Genomic DNA, 16,913 nt, shown 5'->3' on the forward strand with positions numbered 1-16,913 from the left:
ATTCAGAAATCGATAGAGAAAAACAAATCCGAGTTACAAACTAAAACTGAGGGAAATGCATCAAATATAAGAACTACGACACTACAGAAACACAACATTAAAATGTAACACACACAAAAACAAACTATAATATAACAATGACAATTTCTCTGACTTGGTACAGGGCATTTTAAGATAAAAATGGTGGGTCGAACCTGGTTTTGTGGCATGCCAAACCTCCCGCATTAATCTTTGAACAGTTGTTTTGTTTGATTAATGTCAAATAACCGATTTTGCTGTCACATTAAGGACGCCACAAATAAATGAGGAGTCAAATCTATAAATATGTAGGCTTACGAAATAGAAGGATCAGTTTGATAATTTGAGAAGACCTTTGACTGACGCATTAAGGTTCGCGTGGTATATAATCAGAAAAGAACTTTATGTTGTAATGTCGACTTACTTAGAAGATCGACAAAATAGAGATATCTAAAGACTCCGAGAGAAGTTATATTTTGTAACCAATAGTTGAATACTTGTGAAGAGCCTGGTATGACATTGAACATAATACAAATGCGAGTCTGCTAAACCCGATATTTATTGTGAATACAGCTTTAGTTTTATACTGCTACAGGTTTATCTCATTAGTAGCAAAATCTGTCTGCATGTCATGTGAAGATGAAAACATATGAACTACAAAATACAAACCAACGCAAACACCCTTAAGTTATTTCTTTTGTTTTGTTTTATTAAAATGCACACTCCTTTATCTTGGGAATTCATATAGCTAATCTATACTAAAATTTCAAAGGATAAATTGTAAAAGGAAAAAGAGACTGTGAAGTGTTCATTTGTAGAGTTTCATTTTGTAACCTGAAGGCGTAAAGACCACTTTAATCTTCACCGAGAACTTTAATTAACGTACATTACATGATTGTTGATCTCCAAGTTTGTCATCATCATGCTAATTTTGTGATTTGCGTTTATAGCACGTGTTAAATTTTAATTGTACCAGGAACTTCACAGAAATTGTCTACTTGGTGGTCCTTCTATTTTGCACTTTCGGAAATGTACAGGTTTTTATTATAATAAAGGAACTAGAGCAATGTTGAAGCGTTGACATTTGAAGGGTCGGTTACAAATAGTTCAACTAAATATGTGAATAAAATATTCAAATCCTAATGGTTTTCGTGTTTTATTTTTTTTAATGAATCCAGTCGTTAGCAGATGTCCATTTAAAAATATTTGAAATTCATACATTTGTTCTCTATCTATCGTCGGTCGAGAGTTGACTTAAATATTTACCTAATTAATGAAACTGAAATTTTCATGTCAAACCCCCACATGCAGCATGTGTTTATATAAAAACTGATATAGTGTAAACAAAGGATGGCGGTATAAACACATATTTTTTAACAATATCATATTTCCTTTATTGTAGAATGGAGATCAACATGATGACTGTTACATACTGTTTGTTGGCCTTTGTTACACTTATATCAACAGTTATTTCAATACCAATTGACACACAGGAAGCTACTGATATGGTAAGTCACATGTTTTTGTCTTCGTATCTTACACACAGTAAGCTACTGATATGGTAGATCACAGGTTTCCATTTTCATACCTCACACACAGGAAACTACTTATATGTTAAGGCACATGATGTCATCTACCTATCTGACACTCAGTAAGCTACTGCTTTGGTAAGTCACAGACTTCCATCTTTATATCTGACACATAGAAAGCTACTAATATGGTAAGTCACAGGCTATCGTCTTCGTATCAGACACACAAAAAGCTACTGGCATGGTACGTCACAGGCTATCGTCTACATATCTGACACACAGAAAGCAACTGATAAGGTAGGTCACAGGTTTTCAATTTCATATCTGACACACATAAACTACTAATATGATAACTCAAAGGTTTTTGTCTTCTAATTTAACACAAAGAAAGCTACTGATATGGTAATTCACATGCTTTTGTCCCCCTTTCTGACATTCAGTAAGCTTCTTACATAGTATGTCACAGGCTTTCATCTTCATATCTGACACATAGAAAGCTACTGATATGGTTAGTAACAGCTATCGTCTTCGTATCAGACACACAGAAAGCTACTGGCATGGTACGTCACAGGCTATCGTCTTCATATCTGACACACAAAAAGCTACTGATATTGTAAGTCACAAGCTTTCGTCTCCTTTCTTACACGCGGGAAGCTACTGATATGGTAAGTTACATGATTTTGTCTTTGTATCTGACACCGAGAGAACTTCTAATAGGGTTAGTCTCAGGCTTCAGTCTTCAGTCTTCGTATCTGTGTCACAAGACACAGTAACCTTTTGATTTGGTTAGTTACAGGCTTTCATCTTAGTTTCTGTTTCACAGGACACAGTAACCTTCTAATATGCTCAGTCTCTGGCTTTAGTCTTCGTATCTGTTTCACAGGACAAATAAACCTTCTGATTTGGTTGGTCAAACGCTTTCATCTTCGTATGTGTTTCACGGGACACAGGAACCTTCTGATTTGCTTATCCACGGACCTTTGTCTTCCTACAGAATCTTTGACATTATGTGTCCTTATTAAAGAAAAGCTCAAATATGTATAAACCTACGAGAATGAATTTTTCTCTATTCTATTTTTAAGGAAATCGGATTGCTAAAATTAAAAGACATATAATTCAGATTGTGGGTGTTGTTTTTTAATTTGAAGGTTTCTCTTAGAGGTTAAAAAAAAAACATATTCGTACGGTGTCCTATAGTTAAATCCTGTGTCATTTAATTTTATTGGCAATCATTTTCTATTTTTCTATGTTTGTGTTTATTTACAAATACATGGTCGTTTTGTCGTAATTTCCATTTGCCGGGTTCGTGATAAGTAAACAGATGCAATGGTACTTGCAAGGTGTCTTCTCGCCAAAACATCGTTACATATTGATTAACCAAGGCTAGTGGAGTAAAAGAGTACCTTTATCATACTCGATAAAGACCGATTTAAGTTTGTTTTTTTTGGCAAAAGGAAAGGCATTGTGTATATCGTTACGTTTCTTAAATAAGTAAGATTATATTGAATACATTGTTATTATCGAACTCCAGAATAAAGTCGTGTCTTTTCGCCTTAAGAGATGTTTTTTCACTTTTCTTTTTCGTAGATGCGTTTGTTAACCTTTTAAACCATATAATAATTTATAGATGTATATTTTTATTGAGTGGTGATGTTTGATTGGTTTATCATAGTTATAGGTAACTTAAAATAAAAATCTGAATAATAAATATATTAGAATTGGAATAACGTGCTTTCATTTTTTCTCAGCATTTAGAAGAAAAAAGGCCGAAATACATGGATACAAGAGATCTGGACTTCTTTAAAGAATTGGTATATGTATCTTTACAAAAAGTAAGTTGATTAAAATTTCGTAGAAATGCATAAGTTTGGCTTATCCCCTTGAATTGGCAACGTCTCTCAGTCGCCGAAATCAGGAAGAATTCCAATACTAAATGATCTGGTTAAATAGTACGTTGCAATATATATAATAAAACGATCAAATTCCTATCCGGTGCTTTAAATCTATATTTGAATAAGATATTGAAATTTGCATGTTGTGGTTAAATATTACATCGAAGGAAACGGTAAACGTAAACGAATGCATTCATATTAACAAGTTGGTATATACATTTCTCTAATTCTATGAAAATTTATCGCTTTCCTAACCCATTGTATAAAAAAAAATAATCAACGTGTGGTTGCCGGTGATCTCAGATCATCATTGGATGATTTTAAGGGTCATGACCTTTTTAGCTAACTGGATGAATCAAAATATGCTATCAGGTGTTAATGAAATTGACAACTTCGTGCAATGTGAAAGGCACTCGAAGGGGATTTTCGGTTAACAAAAAAAGAAAATGTATTGTTTAATCATTAGAGAAACAGATTCTTACATAGTTACTCGTGAATTATCGGATTTATCCAATCTCGATAGTTAAATTATAAATTTTAAAGTCCTCGCCGAGGCGGCTCGGGCTTTAAAATTGATAATTTAACTATCTCGATTGGATAAATCCGATAATCCACTGGTACCAATGTAAGAATCTATATTTATTACATTTAAATTTTTGGTTTTGTTAAGAAACATCTTCCCCGATCGTTTTATATAATCAAGAAATATAATCCTTTCAAAGTTTTTAGCCAGCTTTTTTATTAGTTTAGAACACAAAGATCGGATGATACGCCATACTAGTGTATGATCCAGAACATAAAAATATGAATCTGATATCCAGTCAAGATTGAAAAAATAAGAATGTAAATGGCACTAGCATTAGATAGACGTGTTAGAATTTGTACCTATAAACATTATCAAGAAAAATACCGCATTGATGCCACAATGGCAGTCATTAGCCTCTGTGAGTAACAATATGGCTCATGGCAATATACAGGTATACAAGTATACAAGACAATTCCTTTTAGAGCTGATTGACAAACTTGATTTTAAAATGCCCGTGTAGTTGTCAATATATTTTTGATTATGCGTTTGAATGTTCACCTTGTATCTTTCGCCCCTCTTTTAGCGTAAATAGTCCCAATAAGGTTCGTTGTGGTTCTGCAAAGCTACACGAATGTGGTTGTGTAATAAGACATATAACATAAACAAACAGTGTATCCGCAAGGGCTTTTGCATTCAGACAAGTCTGGTTTCCCACGCATTTAGAATTAACCCCGAATCAGTCAGACGGGACTGCATATTTATACATTCTGCATAGTTTACGAGGTTTATTTGAAAATGGGATTATATCTCTTGTCAAAATCCCATAAATTCGTTACTAGCTTCTATTGCGATAACAATTACTGATCAAGAATAGTTTAGTTTGCTCAGTACAGTGACAACAGTATAATACAAATCGTAATCAATCAGCAGAACGATGAGCTATTCCAGTTCCGTGGATGAAATAGTGCAAATGCAATTAATTCGACAGTATTATTGTCCCTTGTGCAATAGATATTTATTTAACGTGTATGTGAAAAATTTCATTGTGGTGACACTTCTAATGATGCCCGATTACAGATTTGATAACTTTTTAAAAGTGTGTTTGATTTATTTTTCATATATATCATAAGAACGTGCTACTTTACAAGCTAAACTGCAGTCCAGATAAAGACTCGTTATCATTACCGGACAAATCATTCTGACTCTGAATCGACTAAAATGTATTCAATCTTACTCACAAGTTGCGTACTTCACGGAGAAGTAGCAAATACCATTTTTCAAGCTTACGGCAAACCAATTGGTATTCGGCCCTAGTAAGACCTCCCACACTCTTATATCTTGCATAGTAAATCTATATGCTAAGTTTTCACAAAGTTTACAAGGAGTAGTTTGCAGAATAGAGGCGATAGATACCATAGGGCAATTCAAACTCATGACTCATAGAAATGGAATGCTACAATTGAGATAACTTTCAATGGGTTGTCTATGCTTAACACTTTCATGAATGGTCCGAGGCAGCAGCACCTGTCTCATTTATGTTGTACATGATTAGAAGGAAATTTTGGGGATTGACTTCAATAAATAAATACAAAAAATATCATATAGAAATAGGAAGATGTGGTGTGAGTGCCAATGAGACAACTCTCCATCCAAGTAACAATTTAAAAAGTAAACCATTATGCACCTTAAAATGGAAATAAAATAAGACGATATAAGATAGCACTCAAACAGAAAACTATAAGTACCAAAATGAAAGCTGTGTCTAGGGATCACAAACGATCTGCATAAGGTTTGTGGTATATCAAGTACATTAGAGTAGCCTTTAAGAAACCACACATATTTACTTTGATACATCAAGATCCTACGAGAAAAAAAGTGTGATATAGGCATTTTATTTACATGTACTTTACAAAATTATGGCTACATGTAAATGTAGGCAATGTAATGGAATGAACTCTTATGTGATCCTCTATGGAAAAGTATATAGAAGATTCGATAATTCTTTCAAATGCTATTACGGATGATCAAAATATAAATTTGTTACTTCTGATACCGTTCTAACACCAACTCCAGCTATTGGAGTGTCACATGACAATTAATTTAATATTGATTGGAGGAGATGACAGTATGGAAATGTCTTAATGTTTTAGTTTGTGTTTGATTAAATAGTGATATTAATTACATACTTTCGTATTTTTCTTCGTAGTCCCTTGATAACGTTATAGATTGAACTTTACCGAGTAATATCATTGACTAAGAATAAAATCTCATTAATATAATCCCAGATGATTGTAAGGATGACTCGTTTATTCTTAACATGTTTTCAAAAAGAATAAAATTGATAAGATATTAATTACAATATTTCATCTTATGATGTTAAATGTAGAAATTTGCAGTGCTTTGTTTTTACACTTAATTAAAGTTACAGGTACCTTAATGGACGGGCTCATAGAAAAATAAATAGAAATATACCACATGAACATGTCTACAAAGAAGATCAACCAAAACATAGTTTTTAATAAAATTGAGAAAGGAAATGGCGAATGTGTCAAAGCGACAACAACCCGACCATAGAGAAGACAACGGCCGAAGTCCACCAATAGGTCTTTAATGTAGTGAGAAACTCCCGCACCCGTCAGCGTCCTTCAGTTGTCCCCTTAGAAAATATGTATACTAGTTTAGTTATTATGAACGTCATACTAAACTCCGAATTATACACAAGAAACTAAAGTAAAAAATCATACAACACTAACAAAGGCCAGAGGCTCCTGACTTGGGACGGGCGCAAAATTGCGGCGAGGTTAAACATATATATGAGATCTCAACCCTACCCCTATACTTCTAGCCAATGTAGAAAAGTAAACGCATAACAATACGCACATTAAAATTCAGTTGAAGAGAATTCCGAGTCCAATTTCAGAAGATGTAACAAAAAAAAAAAAAAAAAATGACAATAATACATAAATAACAACAGACTTCCAACAGAGCTCCAGACCTCAATTAAACTGATTGAAAGATTGTGTCTTCATCTTAATATTTATACTTTTCAAGACAAAAGAGTTCGAATATATTCAATGAAATGAACGTCAAATTACACTATATCCATGAAGTGGCTATCGTACCTTTAATATAATTCACTTAGTTGTTCATTTTCAAAAACATTAGGCATACTAATTATACTATACAAGTATGCAACACAAAACTTACTAAATACTTACTTCTGGGTTATCATTATAAAATACAAAACATACTCTTCTAAATAATATAAAAAGCGAAATAACAAAAAAAAAACGAGCTCAAAGGAAAATTCAAATTGGGAAGTCTATCAAATGACAAAATCAAAAGATCATACACATCAAACGCATGGCAAAAAAATGTCATATTACAAATTTGAATCAGGCATTTCCTTATGTAGAAAATGGTGGATTATACATGGTCTCTTAAAGCCAGCTTAACTTTGTACTTGTATGACGTTCGCATAAAATACGACTAAATTGACAACAATGTCTAGACAAAACAAACCGACACAATTAGTTATAATGTTAATATTAAGGATACATTCCATATAGGAATATAATAACGCCTTATTTTTTGATTATAAAGCCAAAATGGTAAATATGTCTTTCATTCCTTACTCGTTATATAGTTGAAAGTGGTATACAATTAACTGGTATATCCTATATGGTCTATTTGACCGTAGCCGTATTTGTCATAACGATTTGGAATTTTAGGTTCTTACTGCTCTTCAAATTTGTATTTCTTTGGCTGGTATGCAACATAAAAAACATGTCTGGCGTATTTTCATTGTTCATGCCTTAAATCTTTGACGAGTTTCTACAAATAGAAGGTAATTGTTTCTAAGATGACACGTATGTGTACATTTTCATAAATGCACCTCGTCTCTATTCAATTTTTATCTTACAAATAAATGCATCAATAAAAATCGAAATGTTCTTATCTTAAGTTTGGAAAAATGTGTAACCTGTGTGACGTCAAACGCGCGATTCTACGTCAGAGTTAAATTTAATTTAACCATGTGTCTGTCAGGGTAAGGATTCAGTACTAAAAATTTATCAATCCTTTAAGATTGAATTTTGCATAGTTAATTATTATTGTATAATAAAAAAGCAAAATGAGATTGTTCAATTTGATGTATGCCTTTTTGTGCTTCTTAGATACATTTGTTTGTTTTCAAAGTGAATAAGATGATTACACACTGTTGACTGCTCTGCTCCAAATTTCTACAATTTTACCTATTTTGTCTGTTTGTTTTGTGCATGCATCGTTGTCAATATAACGGAATTCGATGCAACTGTGAGAGGTTTACCTAGCTATAAAACCAGGTTAAATCGACGATTTTCAACATAAGAAAATGCCTATACCACGTCAGGAATATGACAGTTGCTATCAATATCCATACCTTGTATGCTGACATTGCCTATGTGATATTTAAAAATTGTTTGTTTATACATTGAACGACAAATATATGTGACGTATAACATTTTCTGACGTCAAACTCGCGAATCAATGAGTGTGTTTGTAGATAGATGTTTTTGTGTTCTGTTAAATTGTTCATTTTAAAATTGTTACACGATGATGACTGCTGTACTCCTATTTTGACTACTGTGAATTCATTAATATTCGTTGGATACCAATTTTCGTGGATTTCGTGAAGACAGAGGAACGAATTTAAATGTTCAACGAAATACAGATTTTCTACAAGAATGTATGCAAAATTTGCCAAAACAACGAATTAACATATCCACGATTATGCAAGTTGTCATCAATCCACGAAAATTGGTACCCACGAAAATAAATAAATCCACAGTATTTGTTTTATTATGTCTGTTTAGTTCACGCATCATTGTAAATATTACGGAATTTGATGAGACTGTCATCAAAGTGAGAGGGTTAGCGTTATAAAACCAGGTTTAATCCACCATTTTCTACATTTTAAAATGCCTGTACCACGTCAGGAATATGACAGTTCCTGTCCATTCGTTTATGATATTTTTTGTTATTTGATTTTGCCATGTGATTATGGACTTTCCAATTGGATTTTCCTTTGAGTTCAGTATTTTTGTGATTTTACTTTTTGATATGTTTGAGTTTTTTTTATTATGCCGTTTTAAAAAGGAGTTTCTTTTTTTTAATTCTTCTCGGAGTTCGGTAATTTTGTGTTTTTACTTTTCATGTACCAAAAGTATATGTATATGTATACTTAAATGTTATGTTCTTATGTCTGCTGTAAACGTTAAAACGATGGTAACTAAATATTTGATTAGAAACCAATACAATACCCGTTATAGGATGATATAACATATATGAGACATGACTCATTCTAAATCCCACTTGTGAGATGTTTGTCATTGCCTTCCTCTTTAACGTATTTATATTTAACTTTTACTTAAACAATAGATACGGAATTCAATTAGAGATATAAGAGAGATGATTAATGTGTCGTTTTAGACGTCAATTCGCAAGTCTATCGCATGTCTTGAAAAAACACATTTGACATTCTTAAGACATTAGATATGACAAACTCGATTGACAAAATATCTTAGCTTTTCTGGTCACGATATTCGAAACATGATTAAATTTGTTTGATTCATGTAAACGGATATGACATTGTCCCCAGAGGTGAAGAAAACATGAGTTCGCGCCGTTCAATAATTTTTACATAAACCAGACAAGATTTATCTGTTCTATAATTTGTTTTAGTTTTTTTCTTTAATGGATATTTAAAATGTTCCCTTTTTAAGTTATTTAACGTCGTATACATATTTCAGTGTTCTTCTTAACTAAAACTAGTCAATTCTGAAAGGCACAAAACGAAAGGGCATTGTTTTTCGCAAAATAAACTTACACATACATATTTGGAAAATATTATATTATAAGTATTAAAAAAAAATTGATTTATGTTTATTGATAAAGATTAAAAATTGATTTTTGGGTTAAAACAAAATTATAAAATCAGCAATTGAAACGAATTGTCTCCAGGTGAAATCACATTTTTAAGTACAAATGTATATTCCTTGCTGGAAATATGATTTTAAAGAAAAAAAGTTTCCTTATTAAATATTAGATTTCGCTTTTTTCTTATTGAAGTATGGATTTTACCCTTCACTAAATAGGGTCACAAACAGCAGTTCACTAGTCTGGTTTTGTATATAACTTTACCTCTATCAATTCAAAAGGTTCACCACAGGTGTCGTAAAAATACAACACATACAATAAACAACATTCAATATACAGTTATAAACGGTGTGATCCCTTACATATATATTAATGACTATATAAAGTACGACCTTTTTTCTCTCACTATTTCTGTTTTAAATAATTTTAGCATAAGTTTTATTAGATTTAGATCATAGAAAACTAAAACTAGTTGTTTCAAAAATTGTTTCACTTTCACAGTTTGTGTAATATAAAAAAGAAGATGTGGTATGATTGCGAATGAGAAAACTATCCACAAAAGACCAAAATGACACAATCATTAACAATTATAGGCCACCGTACGGCCTTCAACAATTAGCAAAGCCCATACCGCATATAGTCAGCTATAAAAGGGCCCGATAAGACAATGTAAAACAATTCAAGAGAAAACTAACGGCCTTATTTATGTAAAACAAATGAACGAAAAACAAATATGTAACACATAAACAAACGACAACCACTGAATTACAGGCTCCTGACATCGGACAGGTACATACATAAATAATGTGGGTTATTTTATGTGGGAAAAATCTGAAAATATTCCCGCTGCTGAAATATAGTATCACAGTGCTGATTATATAAAGTTCGACCTTTTTCCTCTCACTAATTCTGTTTAAAATAATGGTGTATCTTTTGCATCACAGTAAACTAAATTTTTATTACAATTTCGAAGGATGAAATTGCTATAAATGTTACAAGTAAGACTACAATTACTGTAGCACTGATGTAAATTGGCAAGGTGAAGAGTATGAAAAAAGACAATATATAAGTTATCAGAAAGCACCTTGGTGATATTTAAATTCAGCTATCATGGTATTTCATCATAAACCTTAGCATTCATTGGACTATTTTCATTAGACTAAACCAAGATTTTGTCAATATCTGAATGTTGGTGTTAACGTTAATTGATTGTTGTTTATTTAAAGTCTTTTTTACTGATATAATGCAGACATTTTAGAAATCTTTCAACATAATGCTATGCCGCCTACTTAGGAAATTGCAATTAGGCCAAACCAGCTTAATGTTCAGTTCTAAAATTCAAACATTATTTTACCTTACATTATTTCTGTCATTCCTTTCGAGTTTTTTTCAAACAAGACTCTAGAAGGCGAAATACATGCGTTACTATTGTACACAATACATTATTCATGTCATTTTCTTATTTCAGTTGGAAAAGGAAGGCAAAATCAACAAATACGTACTAGAGAAGGAATCGATTGAAGACGAAACAGACAACGAAGAGAACAACGGAACTGTTGACAAGAGAAACCGACATTTGCGATTGTGTCTGCGACGAAACGGAAGCAGTTACATTCCTTACCCATGCTGGAGACGAGGTATATACATATTGTCGTTTCTTAATCTAAATGCAGTTTATGCTACTTTCATCAATTTTCTATTAGATATGACCGAAAAATTATCTCTATGCTCTCAATTCTCAATGTGCTTTTGCATTTTAACTAGTATCTTTGCAAGATTTAATTATAAATATAAAAAAAAAGATGTGGTATGATTATCAATGAGACAATTGTCCACAAGAGACCAAAATGACACAGACATTAACAACTAAAGGTCACCGCACGGCCTTCAACAATGAGCAAAGCCCATACCGCCTAATATACTTTAATATATGTTTGGAAGCACAAATTGTTGTTTTACCTTAATTGACAAGTTGATATAATAAAAGATAAGTTAATGTTTTTCAATACGCATTTTTATCATTCATTAAAACAGTGAAATTCTGCATAATTTTTAATCTGATGAAAGCGAAACATACTGAGTAAAGTACAGATGCACCAGGATGCTGTTAATTAGTTTTGTTGTTATAATGGACTAAAAATCTTTCATGTGTGTATCAAATTAAATGATAAAAAATATTGATTACCGCATACTACCACAGTTTAATCACGGTAATAGTAAAAAAAAGTACATTTAGATTTGCCTCTCCGGTCATGTTTGTTTGACGTCATTTTATTTATACCTTAGATTTTTAATCAACTAAAAGCTTAATCCATGAAATAACTCCAACCGGGAGATAATTGTCAGTATACATCCCGTTCTGATACAATCAATACAAGTACATATAAAATACATATAGATACAATTATAATGATTCTTATCTTAACATCATCTCAATCTACTTATGTCTCCATGTATCCAAATAATTCATTTATCAAACGGAGAGGGTACTTTAATAGCATTTTACACTACTCATTTAATTTTGTAAAATATGATATCAAATCAATGGACGTCATACCGGCTTAATTTTCATCAAGATTATAATTCATCACAATGCTAAAATGAAAAATTCACATTATTGGACGGCTTCCTCATAGTATTTGAACATTGTGCGAATGAGATGAAATATTGTTATATGTCCATTAGTCAGAAACCGAAACACTTAACATCAAATCCAAAGGTCAAGTTAAGGTCTTAAATTATATGGAAAATGACTTAGAAATGTATTGTGATGGTCAAATATGCTACCTCAATATACCTGTGGCACTCCATCACAAACAAATCTGAATTCCGTGGAAAATTAAAAATGGAGAGTCCCCGATCTCGTGGCAAATCAAAAGCTGAAACACACCAAACGAATCCTTGTATCAATGATGAGTTTTTTTACCATGATAGCTATTTTACCAATAATAAATCGAAACCATAAGAAATTATACAAAGTATTGGTAAATATAAAAAAAAAAAGATGTGGTATGATTGCCAACGAGACAACTATCCACAAAAGAGTATTTCGTCTACCTTTTGCAAAATTTTGATGTTGTAAATGATGTAAATGCACGGCATTGGTCTAATTTTGTTTTAAAACAATGGTGGAATCGGTCGTTCATAGGTCAGAGAGACGAGTAATATACGACAAACCTTTTACTTATTCCTTTTCTTCTAACATAGGTCAATAAGACATCTACGGACTATAAAGGTAGATATTTGAAAAGAGTAGATTTTCATCATAATGTACATGTCAGCTGATAAAGTCTGCTTTAATTAGAAAATATATAAATGAAAATGTTTTCTTTTAGACTGCAACTCAATTGATCACGATAAATATTTAACTTTTAAAAAAGGGCATATGTTGAAATAGTTATGAGATGCAAATCTACTTTTTATCCTTCTCCTCACGTCAGCACAAGTAGACAGGGTATTACCATGATCATTCCTTACTAACAGCTTATAGCACTTAGAAATGTCACATTTGTTTATAGTCTGTAGTCTTTCAACTCCTTTTTGCACAATTAAACCCCTAATTGTATGCACTGATAACATTGTATTTATTATAGTTGTGTCTAACAAATATATGATACTTTTGTTCAAACAGATTCAATTGATAAGAGTGTGTACAGGTGTATACATTTGAAAACGTCGATTTTGATCATTGTTGAATGCCACTAATCTTTTAGTTGCTAACAGCTTCGTCATTTGGTGTCAGATAGATTTTTGTCTTATTAGCAATCATATCACATCCTTTACTTTTATATACTTAATTTTGCGGTGAAATTCAATTCAATTCATGATTGTTTCTGGGGAAAGTGAATGGTAATCATATATTTATATTTGCAAATATATTTGCTTTTGTATTGACATATTATTCTGATAATTATTTTATAGTCTCATCATGATGATAAAAGGAGTACATTTGATACTTTAATTGACTTTAATTGGTCGTGTTGACAACTTGATAGCAAGTGTCACTGCATTCCATTGATTTGTAAAGCGATATTGAAACGATATTAACATGATTTACGTGTACTTAACACGTGTTTGCCTCATAAATCAGGTACTCTAGGGACCGAAAATCTTTGACGTTATAAATATTAAACGTTAGAGAGCATCGGTTGTTGGTATAAACCACAGTTTAAGTTAAGTCAAGTTACTTTTGGAAGTATTCGTCTTGTTTGTGGATATTTTTGGATGCTTGTCTGCTCTAGTTGTCATAAAAACACTATGATTTCATTATAGCTTATCCTGAAGTCCAGCAGTAGACGATGGCTGGTGTCTGCTCTAGTTGTAATAAAAACACTATGATTTCATGATAGCTTACCCTGAAGTCCACCAGTAGACGTTATCTGCTGTCTGCTATATTTGTTATCGTTTATTCTTGTAGTACATTGTACTTATCAGGCATATGTTTTTTTTTCTTTTAAACACTTAGATTTTTGTTGATACAAGAGTCCATTATCGAACGATAACCTGTTCCACAAATTGTTCACATCTCTGTCCTCTGATCTAGATCTCTGGAAAGCTATCTTATTGGCAATCATTCTACGTCTATTTAATTTAATGTAAAAATGATATGTTAATTTTCTTTTGAAAAAAAAAGAGTTTTTACCATTATAATATCTGATAAATAAATAAAAATGTTCTTTTCTTTTATTTTCACAGGTTAAAGTTCACTTGGACTACAGATACTCACGTTCTACATATCGGAGTAATATACAATAGGGAGAAATAGTTTTCTTATTACATTGGATCAGGAATATACATGATAGATTTTTATTTTTAAAGGAACAAATGTTGTTTTACAGTTATTTTGTTTTTGCAATTATTTTTAACAATTTTTCTAAATGTAAATAGTATAATACACACATGATCACCTACAGTGTAAGTCACAACAATGAATTAAATCAGGGTTGTTTGTATCTGAAATATTTTTATATCGTTCATGAATGAACACTTTAAATAATTGTGAAGGGACAATGGATATTCTAAATTACGTATGCGAAAAATATTCTTGTATTTAATCTAAAAGTTTTAATTTAATTTCATGATATTTTAAGCATAAATTTTTGAATAATAAGTTTGTTTTTTTATCAGATTTTCTTCATAATAAAAAAAAATCCAAAACAATTAAAGTTGTTTACATATTTTTGTTTTAGACTCTAAGCCTTAAGCTACAATGATGTCACTAAAGAAAGTAGTGAGCCTTTAAATTCATTATTGTCTATGTACGCGTTCACCAGAATTATTCTTGTTTTAAAACAAATGAGTGCAGATATGTCAATAAATGACAAATTAATTCTTTGATATAAATTTCATTAGAATTTCATGCTTAATATAATCTCATAACTATTTCTAAATGATACAACAAAAACGCATAAGTTGTATTGCACGTCGACCAACTAAAATTAATCAATTAAAAAGAGATAACAAGTCATTCCATATTGGAAAAAAATATGCATTCACTAATGTGTATTGAAACATGAGTAATATAGTTTTATATAGAATGTGATGATAGAAATTATGAAAAAAACATATGAATATTTAATAATTGCTATAAATTTATCGACGTGCAATGTAACTTTATGCCAGTTGAGTTTTGCGTAGGACTAAGCATTATATGGTACGCTCGATTACATGATTTGAAACTTGTATATTCTGGTTGTTACGTCATTAAAGGTATAAAAAATTATAAAGAAAACAATCTCATATAAAGAGATTATTAATAGAGGTCAAAAACAATGATCGTTTCTCTTGCATAAACATATCAACTTAATACTTTGAAATGTCTGTATTTTCTGTGGTTTTTACGACTATGTATCTATTTTCATCATCACTAAATGTAAAATTTGTTTGGAAATAAAATCTCTCACATAAAATTGATTCTGTGGTCCATTTATTGTGTCATTTGTTCGTATCTTTTGGATGTATTGCTGAAGCACTTTGTTGACCAATATAACTATCACATTCAGAGGGTGAGAACTGTAAAACAACCAAACACCAGAAACAACAGAAACACTGAAGAGCAACAAAAAACCAAACGACAATGCAACACACACAGAAACGAACAATAAGATAACAACTGCTATTTTCCAACTTGGTACAGGACATTTAAAAAAAAATGGTGGATTGAACCTGGTTTTGAGTGACTATGCGGTATGGGCTTTGCTCATTGTTGAAGGTCGTCCGGTGACCTATAGCTATTAATTTCTGTGTCAGTTTGTTCTCTTGTAGACAGTTGTCTCATTGGCAATAATACTACATCTTCTTTCTTTTTATTTTCATTAAAAAAAGTGATTTGAAAATGAGATCTCGACGTGTCGATTCAAAAGTACGTCAAAACGAACTTCTTGATCAAATGAAATTGAGAATGGAACTAGGGAATATGTCAAAAAGACAACAACACGACCTGAGAGCAGAAAAAAACAGCCAAAGGGAACTATCGGGTTTCCAAAGCAGCGAGAAAATCCCACACTTGATATTGAGTGGCGTTGCATTATTTTCTTCATTTTTAGGAAAATCGGAGTTGTATAAAATAAACTTTTCAAGCGCAAACGTTTCCTTTACTAATTTGTTATATCTTTTCCGTGCTTTGATAATGAACAATTGTTGCTTGTTTGGTTGTTGTGGTGATAACAATGAAGTATATTTTGGGGACTTTTCTTGTTTCTTCTAATTTTTTGTGTTATTAAAATTTGCTGTTTCAAAATATTAGAAATTATTTTAAATTAAGGAATGTATCTCCCTCATGCAAAGCTCTGTTTCCTTTCACGGATTTGGCTATACTTTTTAGACCTTTTGGATTATCGCTCTTTACCTTTTATATAAGCTTTGGATTTCAAATATTTTGGCCACGAGCATCACTGAAGAGACATGTATTGTCGAAATGCGCACCTGGTGCATGCAAATTGGTACCGTTAATTTTATTATTTAATAACTTTATTTTCACTATTTCAACATAACTCGTCTTAATACTCATTTCTATAATAGTTATGAATGTTG

At 31.6% G+C, this 16,913-nt stretch overlaps 1 protein-coding gene across 2 annotated transcripts in view; it reads left to right on the top strand.

Moving 5' to 3' along the window:
* The window catches only part of LOC134706668 (uncharacterized), a 33,495-nt gene extending 17,703 nt beyond the window's left edge, over positions 1–15,792 (top strand). Inside the window, exons 2-6 of one of the 2 annotated variants that reach the window (XM_063565804.1) lie at positions 1,421–1,526; positions 3,296–3,379; positions 11,350–11,518; positions 13,089–13,116; positions 14,577–15,792. In XM_063565804.1, coding sequence (XP_063421874.1) covers positions 1,422–1,526; positions 3,296–3,379; positions 11,350–11,518; positions 13,089–13,096 — 366 coding nt within the window. In that variant the 5' untranslated portion in view covers position 1,421 and the 3' untranslated portion in view covers positions 13,097–13,116; positions 14,577–15,792. The remainder of the gene's footprint in view (positions 1–1,420; positions 1,527–3,295; positions 3,380–11,349; positions 11,519–13,088; positions 13,117–14,576) is intronic. The other variant, XM_063565805.1, reaches the window with a different exon arrangement.
* Positions 15,793–16,913: the final 1,121 nt, after the last annotated feature.

The sequence above is a fragment of the Mytilus trossulus genome, chromosome 2, assembly GCF_036588685.1.
Source record: "Mytilus trossulus isolate FHL-02 chromosome 2, PNRI_Mtr1.1.1.hap1, whole genome shotgun sequence".
In the NCBI taxonomy this organism is placed as follows: Eukaryota; Metazoa; Mollusca; class Bivalvia; order Mytilida; family Mytilidae; genus Mytilus; species Mytilus trossulus.